Source organism: Symphodus melops, assembly GCF_947650265.1.
Source record: "Symphodus melops genome assembly, chromosome: 1".
NCBI classification, from domain to species: domain Eukaryota; kingdom Metazoa; phylum Chordata; class Actinopteri; order Labriformes; family Labridae; genus Symphodus; species Symphodus melops.
The window spans coordinates 30,624,644-30,638,681 of record NC_136691.1 but is presented as its reverse complement, the minus strand read 5'-3'; the positions used below and the strand labels follow the sequence as shown (position 1 = coordinate 30,638,681).

The 14,038-nt window shown below is 44.0% G+C and overlaps 1 protein-coding gene across 2 annotated transcripts; it reads right to left on the bottom strand.

Annotated features, from left to right (window-relative positions):
* Positions 1–208: 208 nt before the first annotated feature.
* On the bottom strand, positions 209–9,805 carry tbx1 (T-box transcription factor 1). Of its 2 annotated transcripts, none has more exons than XM_079363989.1 (8): positions 9,283–9,805; positions 7,779–8,169; positions 5,566–5,667; positions 4,943–5,114; positions 4,057–4,212; positions 3,034–3,101; positions 2,333–2,433; positions 209–1,406 (listed from the first exon to the last, which is right to left on the bottom strand). In XM_079363989.1, exons 1-8 carry the CDS (start codon positions 9,464–9,466, stop codon positions 1,024–1,026), a joined length of 1,557 nt encoding a protein of 518 aa, XP_079220115.1. In that variant the 5' UTR covers positions 9,467–9,805; the 3' UTR covers positions 209–1,023. The 2 variants fall into 2 exon arrangements, with proteins under 2 accessions (XP_079220115.1, XP_079220116.1); XM_079363990.1 differs by having other exon boundaries at positions 7,779–8,118.
* Between the last annotated feature and the right edge of the window lie 4,233 nt (positions 9,806–14,038).

Sequence of the window (14,038 nt, the reverse complement as noted above, 5' to 3'; positions counted from 1 at the left end):
ACAATTACATACAGGCCCGAGTTAAATCTGTCAAAGATGCTACATTTACTGATTCCTCTTCTGTGTGCGTGTGTGTGTGTGTGTGTGTGTGTGTGTGTGTGTGTGTGTGTGTGCGTGTGTGTGTGTTACAGAACCAGGTGCAGACCTCAACATTTGAACTTCAGTGCAGTCTAATGTTTAGACAGCCTCCTGATCACCAGTGAGTGCTGGAGCAGCCGACACCGCATCGCGACTCAGCCGGGCAAATCCGGCCGGAGAAACGTGAACAATGCTATCAGTGAGCGAGGCTTTCTCTAACCCTCCCCCCTCCAGCAGCAGCACTCAGCTTAGGAAGGGAAGATGTGCTCGTAGACCTTTTTTTCTTTTCATGAATTACAAGAATTTAATGTTTATTTTACAGATACAGAACAGTCAGTCTGCTTCATTTATTTACTTTGAATTGCTGTAAGTCAGTGCCATGGTACAAACTTCTCAGAGCGGCCCGGGATGTCCACAACGTTTCAAAATCTAATTCAGGTTTTTTTTTTTCTTCTCTCAAACAAAAACATTTCGATGTGTTTCGACATCCTCCCTCCGATGAGCTCAACATGCAAACATCTCGTCTACCTAGAAGGTCGATGGACTATATAACGTATGGCTTTTTTGAAAGCAATAAAAACAAGGCAAATCAAAAAGTGCATTCAACACGAAAAAAAGAATTCCAGTCTGTGATCAACGGTCAAGTCCGAGTTAAGGAGAGGTCCCTCCTTTCTCCTGTTCGCCGGCTCAATGTCTGCACCGCTCAGTCGAGGAAGACCCGGTGTGGAGCTTTCGCCTTCTGGGTTCAAAGGTCAAAGAGAGCTCTTTAAGGACTCGGAGCAGGCGGCCGTGCGTTCCTTTAAATAAATATGGCAGGGTTTATCCAGCAGAAAGAAGCGTCAGCCTGATGAACGTGAGCTGCCGACAGACAGACAGTGTTGCTTTTCCTGCCCGCTCCCATTTCCCAGAGTGCTGTGTGCCGTTATCCCTGGTGGAGGGCCGCCATTACCGGGGCCCGTAGTCATAGTTAGAGGGGCCGCTGGTGGCTGAGTACATGTTAGCCGTGGCGGGGTTCATGTGGTGGTGGTACGTGTGTCCTCTGATGCTGGGTAAGGGGTAAGGCGACGGCCGGGCCTTGGCTCCCAGGTAGTGTTCATAGGAGGTGGGGTACTTGTATGGGTGGTGGTGGAGGGTGTCCGGGGGGAGACCGTGGGGGTCTGATCGAAGGTCGTGGGGAGGGCTGGGTCTGCCACTGGTGAGCGGGACAACGTGGAGGCCTCCCGGGACGGGCAAGGCGGGGCTGAGGACCCCGGACCTGAGCTGGTGAGCCGGGTCGGCGTGTATGGGCGTGCTGCTGGGGTCTCGCTCGTACTCACGCCTGCTGTCCTCTGCACAGAAAGAGACGAGAGAAGAGTCAGACCACATGGTGTGCAAACAGAGACAGCGTAACTGGGAGGTCACTGGGACCTGGGACTCGAACCCACTGAACGGTCACCGTGCTGCATGCTGGCTACGTTGAGGTTGAAGGTCACGTCAAAAACAGAGTATTTATTTTCTGTTTTTTTTTGTATGAATTTTATTTTCACGTCTTAATTTTAATAATTATTTAATAATTTTTCTAAGTTTGATCCATTTGGGAGCTGCAGATAAAATCAGTGATCGTGTTTGATTCAAAAATAATCACGATGATGATTCTCCATCTGAATGCTTGAAATGATGCACGTGGTGTTTTATTTTTCTAGCAGCACATTCTGCACCTTGTATGGTACTAGGACTGACTGGTTATCTTATCGCCATGGAAACGGTATTTATTACATGTCATTGAAGTTGTGTTTGAAGCTTTTGAGAGACTTCAATGAAATCCTCAGATTAAAGAACAATATTTATGTTTTGTTTATGTTCAATAAATTGCTGCATTAAAATTAAAAAATATATTTCTTAATATTGAATATTAAAAAAAAGCGACTTAAAAAAATTAGATATTATATTGAATAGTATAGAAGATATTTCTAAAATGTTCTCTGAAGCTTTTTGAAGGTGAAACAGTTTAATAATGATTTCATTATTTTGGATGTTGTTACTGAAAGGCTATTTATAAATGAAATATAGCAGTTTAACTGTATGATTCCAATAAGTGCAGTGAATTAATAAGCTGCCCTCCATCATGTGGGGCAGTGGATGGCACTGAGCGGCTGATATTTGATGTTTAACTAAAAGCTGGAGGAGCGATCCTGAAACCCTGAGAGGTTCCACTCGCTGCTGTTTTTAATAACAGGCGGGAGTTGTGAGGAAAAACAAAGAGCGTGCTGCAGACCTTTCTCTGAGCCGTTCTGCTGCGGCGGGGACGACATCGGGTTTCTTGTTCTGGCAAAGGCACTCATGATTGGCAGAGAGCCTGGCCTGTGATTCCTGGGCCTGCAACACAAGGAAGGCTTAGCTTACATTCTCGCTTCACCAAAAGTCAAGGGCACTGTTTCTGTCTGAAATATTTAACTGATGAATGCATATTTAAGAGTTTACCCTCATGCATGAAATGAGCATTTACACATCGACAGCCCCCCCCTCCCCTCTCCGGTTTACAAAGGATGAAATGTGCAGCAGCTGATTCCATGACTCAGATCGTCTTGTGCTATAAAAGCATCCAAACTTCTCATTCACTTCCACAGAATCGCTGCACGTACGGCTTTTAACAAAGTCTGTTCATGGCTGTACGCCGCCTGAGCACACCAGACGGGTGACTTTTACAACATTGTGACATACACAGGAGCGGTGGGTCATTTATCAGTGCCAGAAACACACAGTCCACTGACTCTCAGACAATACGCTGTGATTTCTAAACTTCATGCAACTCATTGTTTTCTTTCATGTTGCAAACTCCACCCACCTGGCACCGGCGTGAGATTAAACAAACTGCTAAACTATTTTTGCAAAAGCATCTTCACAATTCTACACCGTGTGGAAACCTGCCAGTAGAGAGTGTGTGTGTGTGTGTGTGTGGTTAGAGTGAGCGCTCACCAGTCCTCCGGGTCACAGTCCCTGAAGCCTTTTGCAAAGGGGTTGCTGGCTATCTTCAGCTGTGTGATCTGAAGTCCAGAGCAGAAAACAAAGCACACATCAAATCTCTACATTCAGTCATTGTAATCACGTCTATTAAAAGTCTGACAGACGAAACACACTCACTCTTCCTTTAAAGAAACATCACGTTTGCTGTTTTGACACCAAATCATAAATAATAATATTCACACATTACTGATGTTGTGGCATCGTATCCTATTATGTGTGTCTTCAAACATAATTATTGAACTGTCAGATCATGCACAGCTTTAACTCACACATTCTATTACACTCTCAGCTTCACATGTAAGGAGGTCACCATCTTTGTATCCATAACCACTGACTCTCTCATCATCATTATTACTTTACTGCCGTTTGAATTCAGAGCTCATTGTTGTTCTCTCTATTTTTCAACACTTAATGATTATTGATTGGACAGCCCCTGCGTGTTTCTCTGCAGCCATCCGGACTTCAAAGAATAATTTGCACTTTGAGAAATCTGGTACATTTAACCTCTAACGGAATCAAATCATAATCCTCCACAGCCTGATCACCATGCGGAATACTAACGTCCCAATCACACAGATGTGTATCTGAGGTTTCACTCGTTACGAGGAAAAGGACGAATGCTCAGATGTGTAAATCTAAACAGACACGGAGGCTGATAGAAGACAGAGAAAGGAGCACAGCTGTGCGTAAAGAGCAGAGGACGCGCAATAAAAAGCGCGCAACAGAAAAGACTATTATATTCAAATAGACTGTTACACAGTGTGCAAAGCTGAGATATAATTATAATTATATAGTTGGATTTAGTAAATATTATTTGTGTGTTATCAGTTGTGGGTAAGAGGTAAGCTAGGACCATGTGGTCGTAACTGTTCCGATCATTTTCTCTCAGATGTTGAAACATGTTTAAAGGCCACATGAAGCTGCACTCTAAACACACGCTGATAGTTCGGCACACTTTAAAAACAGACTTCTCACCCGGTGGTTCTGGTACGCTGTGACTGCCGTAAAGCGGGTTTCCTCAAAAACGAAGGTTTTGTAATTCTCCTCGGCGTACTTCTCGCTGTCTTTGCGGGGGTCCACATACACCACGTGGAACCGGGGCTGGTAACGGTGCATGGAGTTCAGGATGATCTATAAAACAAAAAACAACAGAGGACCCATCAGAACATTATTGTGTTGCGATCCACGTGGTTGAGATAAATAAAAAACGGCGGCGACGCACAAAATACTCCAAAACAAAAATATCATCAACAACTGGTGCTGTTTATTAAAATGAATGACTAATTATGGACTTTTTGTCAGGGCTGAACAGTTCTATATAAAAAAGATAAAACTGACGCCGCTGTTTAACAACTGTTAACTCTTTAAAGAACATCCATATCCATAAAACACACATGGAGAAAATAAATGATTTATCCCAATTTCAATCCAGCTGCCCTGAGAGTATTTCGATTAGATTCTCTAATATTAAAATAAAAGACATTTTCTTTGCTCTTTGAATGTGATGCACAGAGGATCCGGAGGGCCGGGGGGAAACGGTCTCTGAAGTAAAACCCGTGAAGCGCAGTTTTGTGGATTGAAAGCAGCATTTGAGAAACAGCTGACTTGTAATTAAAATATCTGTCTTATAATTAAAATGTAATCTCTTCTGTCAATTAATTGACTTAAGAAAAGCCGCTCAGCCTCTGGGTAAGGTAACGCAGTGTTCAGAAGAATATATTATCATATTAATGATGTGTCGATAACATCTTAAACTGTGACTAAATAATGCATCTCTTCAGGGTAAATGAAATGCTGCAGTTTAGCTGAATAAATCACTGATTCTCGTTAGCACGCGCTGTATTTGCTGCCTCGCACTCACGTGTCCGTTGTCATCCAGCAGGTTGTTGGTGAGTTTGAGTTTATCGAAGGAGACGATCTGTTTCATCCACTGTGCGCCTTTCGCCGGGGAGTCCGGGTGGTAGTGCACCCTGCCCGGTGTGGCGGGGTCCGCCTTACCGGCAACCAGCCACGAGGAGCTGTGGAAAGCATACCTGCAAGAGCCACATGAAGAAAAAACACACTTACAATTATGACTTAATCTTCGACATCCTGCTCAGAGAAACCCCGCGCGCTCACAAAATATCCATAAAAGTCAACATGCCAAAACACAGTGGGGATTTTTTTAAACAATGACCCTGAAAATATGAGACATTTCACACATTGCTTTGTCAAATACAAACGTATTTCGGCCAACAATCGATTAATTGCAAAAACATTTTTAAAGGTATCATTTAGAAAAACGCTGCGTAAAGAAACATGATTCTGTATTTTTCGTTTTGCTGTGGGATGAATTTCTGCAGACTGCATGCTGTTCGTGCAGCTCAGTAAAAAAAACATATAACACGTTTAATGTTCCTCACTGTTGTGTTGGCAGATCACATGTATTTGTTTAAAGTGCCATATAGCCCACGCGCTGGCTGATCACTGTAACTGATAAGTTACCTGTAACGTTTGTCGTCCACAGGCAGGAAGTCCATCAGAAGCATGTAGTCCGACATGGGATCCATCCCAAATATTTTGACTTGGAAAGTTGGAAACATTCTCCTGGAAAAATGGTAATAAAAACAAGAGAGGAGATATTAAATATAACTTTGCATGTATAGCTTCTGCTGCATTTACTGTGTTTGTTCCACTTTATGACTTATGAGTTTAAACTGGACGTGCTGAGGAACTTTTGTAATTGTTTGTAATGAGTCGGAGGAGCCGAAATATTTTACACAGACACAGCTGAGTATTAGCCGAGGGACTGACATGCAGTTCCCGGACCCGGCTCACAGAACCCCCCTCAGCCCACAGAGCCCCCTTCGGCCCGAGCTGGAGGCTACAAGGAGACTGAGCCCTGATCCAGTCCGTGCGTAAAAAAGATCCTCTAAATCTGAATTAAGCTTCAGGCCTGTTGTTCTTTTCTGCTGTTTTGATGACTTCCAGACACTGTAAGAAACACACACACACACACACACACACACACACACACACACACACACACACACACACACACACCTCGTGTCGAGGTGAATTTTTTAGTCTGTTCGTTTTTTAATTTTTAATTTTATTTATTTATTTTTTTAAATCCGGAGAAAAATACACATTTAATTCCTTTAATTTAAATGTTTTCTTCTGGTCGATGCATTATGGATTTAATTATTTATAATAAAGTAACTATCTGATTTGGGCCTAGAAATGACGTGCAGGTCGGTCAGCACCATTTCTTTCCCCGGGCATTTCACGCGGGTCACTAAATATTCAGACTCAGAGGATTCATATCCCCCAAGAAGTGCAGCCGAAAGCTGAGTAATCCACCGAGTCAGTGAAAGGGAGCCCAGAATCAACGCTCAATTAACGTCAGTGTCGTGGCTAGGTGAGGCTGAAGGAGCTCTTAAAGTGCTCTGCTGCTGATCTACTTTCTCCTGTCAGGCTGCCGCGCGGGGAAACTCAACCCGCACTTTCAGGATTAAATCAATTATCTCATGCCTCTTTGTATTACTGCTCTGCTGACAAACAGGGAAGCATCGGAACATGCCAAATACCTTTGCATAAAAGCAAACCGAATATTTGGAAGCTGCATTTTATTGGCTCTTAGCGAGGGTCAGAGGTGAACGCTGGAAGAAGTCAGTCCAGCGCGAGGACACGAGCGCGGTCTAAGTATTATTCTGCTCCATAAATTAACCTCTAATTATTCTAATAATTAGTATAAATAAAGTTGGGGTTATATATCCTTTAAGCTGAACATTTCCTTTAAAAAAATAGAAGCAGAGTTCGGTGTGTTGGCGAGCTTATATAACCACAGAGGAGTTTATAGACTAAAAAGGAAAGGGAGGGTGGCAGACAGACACTCCTATAATGAGGAAATAAGAAAGAGTAAACACGTGTCATGGCTGGAATAAAAACAAAACTGCAGAGCTTTAATCGCCTCTTGTGGGTCTGATCTTCTTTTAATCAAATAAACACAAAGAAAACAAAAAGTTCCACCCTGTTCCCTGCACGAGCGCTGCGTAAAAATGAGACTCAGCCGAGGGCCACAGGAGCTCTGATTAGACCTTCAAACCCAGGCAGGATCACACACACACACACACACACAGACACACACACACACACACACACACACACACACACACACACACACACACACACACACACACACACAGCTTAAATAAAATAAGTCTCGTGAAGTCCAACAGAAGGACGCAGAGGTTTAATTTAATAATTTAATTCATCTGCATGTAAACAAACGTTTGAGGGATAAATGTGAACGAAGCGACAGAACTGCTGTTATTGTGCAATAGAGTGAAAACAAGAGTGAACCCTCGTGTGTATAAAACAACAACACGGTCTAACAAAGTGTAAAAAAGATGGAAGATAAAATGCAGATTTTTGTACATAAAAACGTCCTCTTTGACTTGTTGTATTTGTTGACTGCAATAACAAAAGTTCAGATAATCAGAATCTGTTGAGAAACGTGTTCACTAAATGTCCTCGCTGTTGCACATTAAATAATTGAATTTAGCACATAAAGCTACAGTGTATTTATTGTTCCATCATTTAAGGAGAATGTGTCTGTGTTATTTGTCCGGTCTAATTTTCTGCGAGATAAAAAATAAAATAAATAAAATAAAATAAAGAGCTGTCGGTGTGTGGCCCGTGCACTCTGTGCTCACCTGCCAGCTTTAGTAACGATCATCTCCGTGCCCAGCTGATTAAACTCGTCCCATAAAGCCTTCATCTCCAGCTGGACATTAATGTTGGCCACTTTGGGGTTCTTCTTCACGATACTTTTGCTGTTCGGTGTGGAGTTGGAGGACGACGAGGAGCAGTTGGGAGTCCCGGTGTCGCTCGGCGGGGCCTGGCCCGGGTTAGACCCCGGGTAGTTGTAGTTGTGCTGGGCGGCCGGGCACGGCTCGAAGTGGGACTCATGTTGGCTGTAGGGGTCCCCGGGGGACGGAGAGAGGTGATAGCCCCCCGGCGTGTTGAGGCTGCTCAGGCTGCTCGTCGTGAAGGCTGCAACATCGCAAAAATGGGACAGCTGCGTCAGCCACGGGCTGGATATGGCTGAAATCATCCCAAAAAACTGGATTTACTAAATATGCCTTGCAGAGTAAATCGGTAATAACAGAGGGTAAAAACAGAAGCAGCGTTCAGCGAGCTCCAGACGAAGAAGTCACACACGAGAGCAACCCATTCGCTTTAAAAGTTTCCGCCTCGACTGCGTTTTAATTCCTGAGATTGCATCCGCTGCCGGCATAATACAGCCCACCGAATACGCGATCAATAATCGAAGGAAATGTTCCCAAAAAGTGCGGCGGTCGCGCAGAAAGCCCGCTTGGAACAGAAAGGAGCTGTGAGAGTTTCTCCTCTGGATCGATCACGCTCTGCGCGGCCTCTGTGGAGCACTGCTGCAGTGTGTCACACTGCAACCCTGCCCGTCTCTTATCTGACGCAGAGGGCCTCCCCTTTACGATAAAACCGGTTCTTATTTCTATTTAGATAAGGAACTTCAGGTAATGTGCCTTTTCCTCGCCTTGGGACGAGACTGATTGACAGAGAAGTGCGCCCCTTTTAATGGGCTTTCCGGCACCCATTTAACTTGTGGATAAGGGCATCGCCCACATCACCCCGTCAGCAAACAATAGAGGATCTGCTCGTCCGATCGGAGAGTAAACGGTTTACAAGGTAAACACACATTGATTTGCATGAACAAACAAACAGGCAGCAGGTGACTTTTGGACAAATAGACCCCTGGTATGGATATATACACCTCCCTCTGAGCTGGAAATGAGCATTATGGTCTGTTTTCAGCATTACGCACAGGGTACCCTCCTCCCCCGTTTTCTATCTTTGTGACCCTGTAAGAATTAAAGCTGACGCTTTGGGCTTTTGGAATGGGAAACTTTTTTTTTTCACACTGGCTGCTGTGTGCGTAAACGTCTCATTCACTGTTAGTGACTGTCGGGAAGAACTTCATATTTTAGGGCCAATATTTATTTTACAACAGTTTTGTTTGTGCATACATCAAACACTGATATTTTATATTGCGCTTTGGTTATGATTGTGCGTTTTTTCTTTGTAAAGTCGATTAACCGAACAGACGCAAACGTGATAGGTAACTTTGGGTGAGATGTTAAGAGGCCGCAGCAGCTCTATGGGCATCAAAAACAGATTTACCTTCCATTTCCCGGGTGACTGTGCTGTAGTGCATTTTAAAGGAACAGTGGCTGTGCAGCTCTGGCTTGTCCAGGCCGGTGCTCTGTTTGTGAAACGCTGCGTTTCCTGCTCGCTCTGCAGCCGAAATCAGAGAGGCAATACTGAAAGCATTCGCCTTTGGAGAGAGGGGACCTCCGTCGTCCATAGGCAAGGGATCGGGTCGGGAAAAGCCGTCCCTCCTCCTCCTCCGCTTTCCAACCGCACAGAAAGCAGGAGAAGGCAGCTCACAATGGAGAAGATCATGCGCCAAAATGGGCTTTTCACATTCCGCACCCGGAGCTCCGTATGTGTGAGCCTCTGAGCTGGACTGTTCTCACAGTGTTCCCACTGCTACAGTGAAGACGTCCAATGCTCCACGCTGCTCTGATTCATCTGATGAACTTCAAGACGCGTCCTGGTGTCAAAACAAAGTTTATCCGCACAGAAAAGAGAGAGAGAGCGAGAGAGCGCGCGCTTCCCTTGTTTCTCCTCCGGTCGATGTCGGGGTGGTGTCATCTGAGTCCTGCCTTGAGGAGAAGCTACTATACTGCAACGAGAATGTCAAAAGTGAGCAAGATCCACGCCTCCCCTGCACCACCAGGAAAAAGGTGTCTGCGCTCCGCACTGGATGTTTTATTTCAATAAGAGCGTGTCAGTCATTTGACTTTGACTCCAACGTCATCGCGAGCTCAGGCGTCAAAATGCGCCACTGTTCCAGTCAATTCGGAGCTTATATGTTCGTTTGCATATTTGAACAGTTTGAGCCCGGACAGAGCTGCTGCTCGAACTTCACGGGCTGACACACGTTTAAGTTCACTGTGAACACGCAGAGCTTAAAAAGCACAACTAGAACACAAAGACATCATAAATACACTGTGTTTCATCTGACGGGCTGTTTACAGAAACACAAGGATTGAGTCAGAGAGGAAGACGTGGATGGAAGAGAACTTTTCGAGGTCATGATTCACACTTTCACATCTGACAGAAATGTTTTTATTCACCCGCTTATCTGCACACTGCATACACTTTCTTGCAGTCTCATCCATACTGTGTAATTGTAGCCGATCACCTGTGAATGTGTGCAGCCGTGCTTCCACTTTAGTGTGGAGGAAGAATAAACAGGCACGTGGCGCCTCAGGCCCGAGCTGGACTTGACCTCTGCGCCTCGCGCCTCGTTGATTCTCAGCTTATCGAGCTTCAGCTGTATAATGTACGGGAATCAAACGTGTGTGTTGGTCGGATCCGCGGCGATAGCGAGCTTATAGTGTCATTTACAGCGTGATTAAAAGGCAGCGACGGGATCTAATGAGATAAAGCAGTTAGAGGATTAGCTCTGTTTGTTTTGGATGTTTCTCAGCGGGAGGCAGGAAGCACAAATAAACTACTGCAGCGAGCTGTATGGACACATGTATAGATAGATAGATAGATAGATAGATAGATAGATAGATAGATAGATAGATAGATAGATAGATAGATAGATAGATAGATAGATAGATAGATAGATAGATAGATAGATAGATAGATAGATAGATAGATAGATAGATAGAATAAAATAAATGAGGGCTGCAGTGTAAACCTTAAACCCTCTCACACGATGTTTTCCTCTCTGTCTGTTTTTTCTTTTTATCAGATACGATGCCATCGATACCGTCTCACTTCATCATGGCCAGGTCGGAAGCCTTCTTTGTAAATGCGCAGGTGATAACAGACAGAATACAGGAGCAGAACAAAATGAGGAAGAGACTGTGTTGGAATTTGCTCGCAGGCCTCAAGAGGAGCGTCCAGAGAGCAGAGCGGAGGGATTCAGCTGTGCACGTGTGCAAGACGACAACCTTTAAAATATGAAAATATCAATAACAGCGGGAAGCATTTTCCTCCTCGAAAAACCCAAATAAATACAAATAATGATCGAGTCAGAGCTTGATAAATCAATACTTTTATATTTAATAAAACGTGATTCTTTCTGTGCATTACCATCAGAACTAATAAGCATTAATAGCGCATGCAGGCTCCACACTGTCTGTCGTTAGAGCCTGATAGTTTCCACAAGGCGCAGCTCTAAACTTTCCTTTACTTGTGGAAATCTCATCATAACATCATCCTAATCTTTGTGTTACAGTATCCCCCGACAGCAGCAGCGCCTTCATAAAGATGATCTTCACGTCTTTGATCAGAGCTTCTCCGAGAGCCGCGGACGCTGTCCCGAGGACTCCAGCACGTTTCCACCAAAGCCGACAACAAGGAGACAAAGTGAGCAAAGTATGTGAACAGCTCTCACTGATTAGAGGATACAGGCCTGAACACCCGCTGCACCGCTTCACTGACGGATGGAAAGTGAACAGTGTGAACACGCGGACTCACATCTGTCTGCAGCTGCTGCTCCTATACATGTCCTTATAGATCTCTGTTTTCTTCTCTTTCATAACGTGGGCTCGTGATATTTATTAAGCATGAGCTGGTTAAATGACCACAACAGGTCTGACATTATAGGAAACCTCTGAGGCCTTTCAGTCTGCAGGGAGAGAGACAACAACTCTTAAATCCTCTTTACACAATTAGCTTTAAAAAATAATCCACAAAAGAAAACGTAAAAATAGCAACATTAGAAGTCCAGCGTTTATATGGGCACAGTTAATTAGTAAATGTTCACTCTTCGTTTCTAATAACCGCGTAATGAATGTTTGGCTCTTGAAGATTATTATTATTATTATTTTGCGTCACTCTTTGATCTTTAACAAAATATTTAAGCTGAAATGATAGTCTAACACATTTGGTTCATTTTCAGGATTTGAACTGTTATTATTTATCACAGGACGATATTATGCACCTTTTAAAATAATTAATATGTGTTTGTTTTTTTGGCCTACTATTCCAAAGCTCCGATCCTCTTCGGGCTGCACACTCCGACTTAATATAGAGATAAATGAAAACAGGCCCAACTGATAGAAAGAAAACTTTCATCTCGGTCATTTCATGGTGCGCTTTTACGCACATCATTTATCTAAAAAACGGGAAACAAATCAATCTAATCAAACAATAAATGAGGGTGATCAATGTCGCGTTTGAACATCCGGCTGTCTCGTGGCAGCTCGGCACAGCGCGGTTTAAAGAGTTTCTCCTGTAGCTGAGGCCTGAGCCTCTTGTGTGTGTCCTGTTGTGGTTACATGGCATATCACCAAACTAAAAACAAAGAAAAAAATACAACTCCCAGCACGCCTCATTAAACGCCACAGATCTCATAAACGTCAGGGCGCGCGGCACATGTTTGATCAGATCGTCGGGTTTATCTGGAAGGGCCCGTGGCTGCGCGCTTCCTTCACCATCTCCCTTTTATTCCTTCTTATTCTCTCACTTCGCCTCCCAGCAAAAGATATTTAAAGGATCTTTTATGTCTCGTGTTCTGGAGTTGTTTACTCTCCAGTCTGTAATTTAACGATCCTGTCTGCGCCACAATCACGACACAACACACTTATTAATTACACGCTCGCGTCATTTAACAGATAATAAATCACGGCTCATTCCACGGATCATAAAAACAATGATTTTCACATACATGTTGCGTGGGTGAGGCTGCTGCAGGGACCGAGGCGGCGCACTCCACGTGTTAAACCCAATCCTATCTAAATATTAGTGCGAGTCCCTGAAGAAGACGGAGAGGAAGTGAGCAGTTGACCGCTGACAGCAGAGGGCCCGGGGTGTCCGCTCCCTCTCCGCGGGGCTCACAGACACGCAGGTATGCAGGAGGAAACTTTCACAACGGACACACCGTTTTCTTTAGGCAGTAAATAAATACAAATCCATTATACATTCAGGACAAATAAATACTGAAAGGCCTTAGACCATAAAAACAAACGAACACAGTTATCAATGAGTGTTTAATTAACCTCAGAGAAGAAACTGACTCGAGGAATGCTGAATAATTTTACGGAGAGGAATATATTAATGATTTTGTTTTCCAAATAATGCTAAATAGACTTTTATTTGGCAACACATTCATAGAAATGCATTTAATATATTCGTATATTTCGGTAAATTGTGGGGGCGAACAGAGATCCTGTCCTTTTAGATAATAGTGGAGAGGCAGAGTAGGATGTTCTGGCTCAACTTGACCAAAGGTGCAAGGAGAGTGAAAGGCTTGAAGAGGTCGAAAAGCTCCAACATGCACACACACACACACACACACGTGATTAGTAAAAATCATCAGGGTCATGGTGATGACGCGCCGGTCTTATTTTATTGATCTTCATACTGCTTATGCTGCAGGAGCCTTTTCACCCCTTTAGACAGCACGTGAACGTGTGCTTTATTACCTGGCTACATTAGCATAAAAACTGAAGCAATTACTTGATATTAAATTAATCATACCGGCCAGGCCTGCACAACCACAGTTCATTTAAAATGCACCACGGCACTGTGATGCCCATAGAGCCGCAGTGGAGGATATAGAGCGCAGCACGAGGAGAGTTAAACAGAAGATGAGCTGTTTTGTTTTTGTGCGCAAAGCTGGGTGATGTTTGGAGGTGTCTTGTTGTGCAGGTGCGAGCAGTCTCCTTCCTCTCAGCACTGATCTATAACTCTGTGAATGCCTTCATTCAATCCTCCGATTAAAAAAAAACAACAAAAACAGACGAGTCCACCTCCGGCCTCTGATTTATTGAAATGTCTACATCAGCGCGAATCCTAATGAGTGTTTTTCAGTCTGAACGTCCAAACATTTGACCACAGTGATGAATACGTG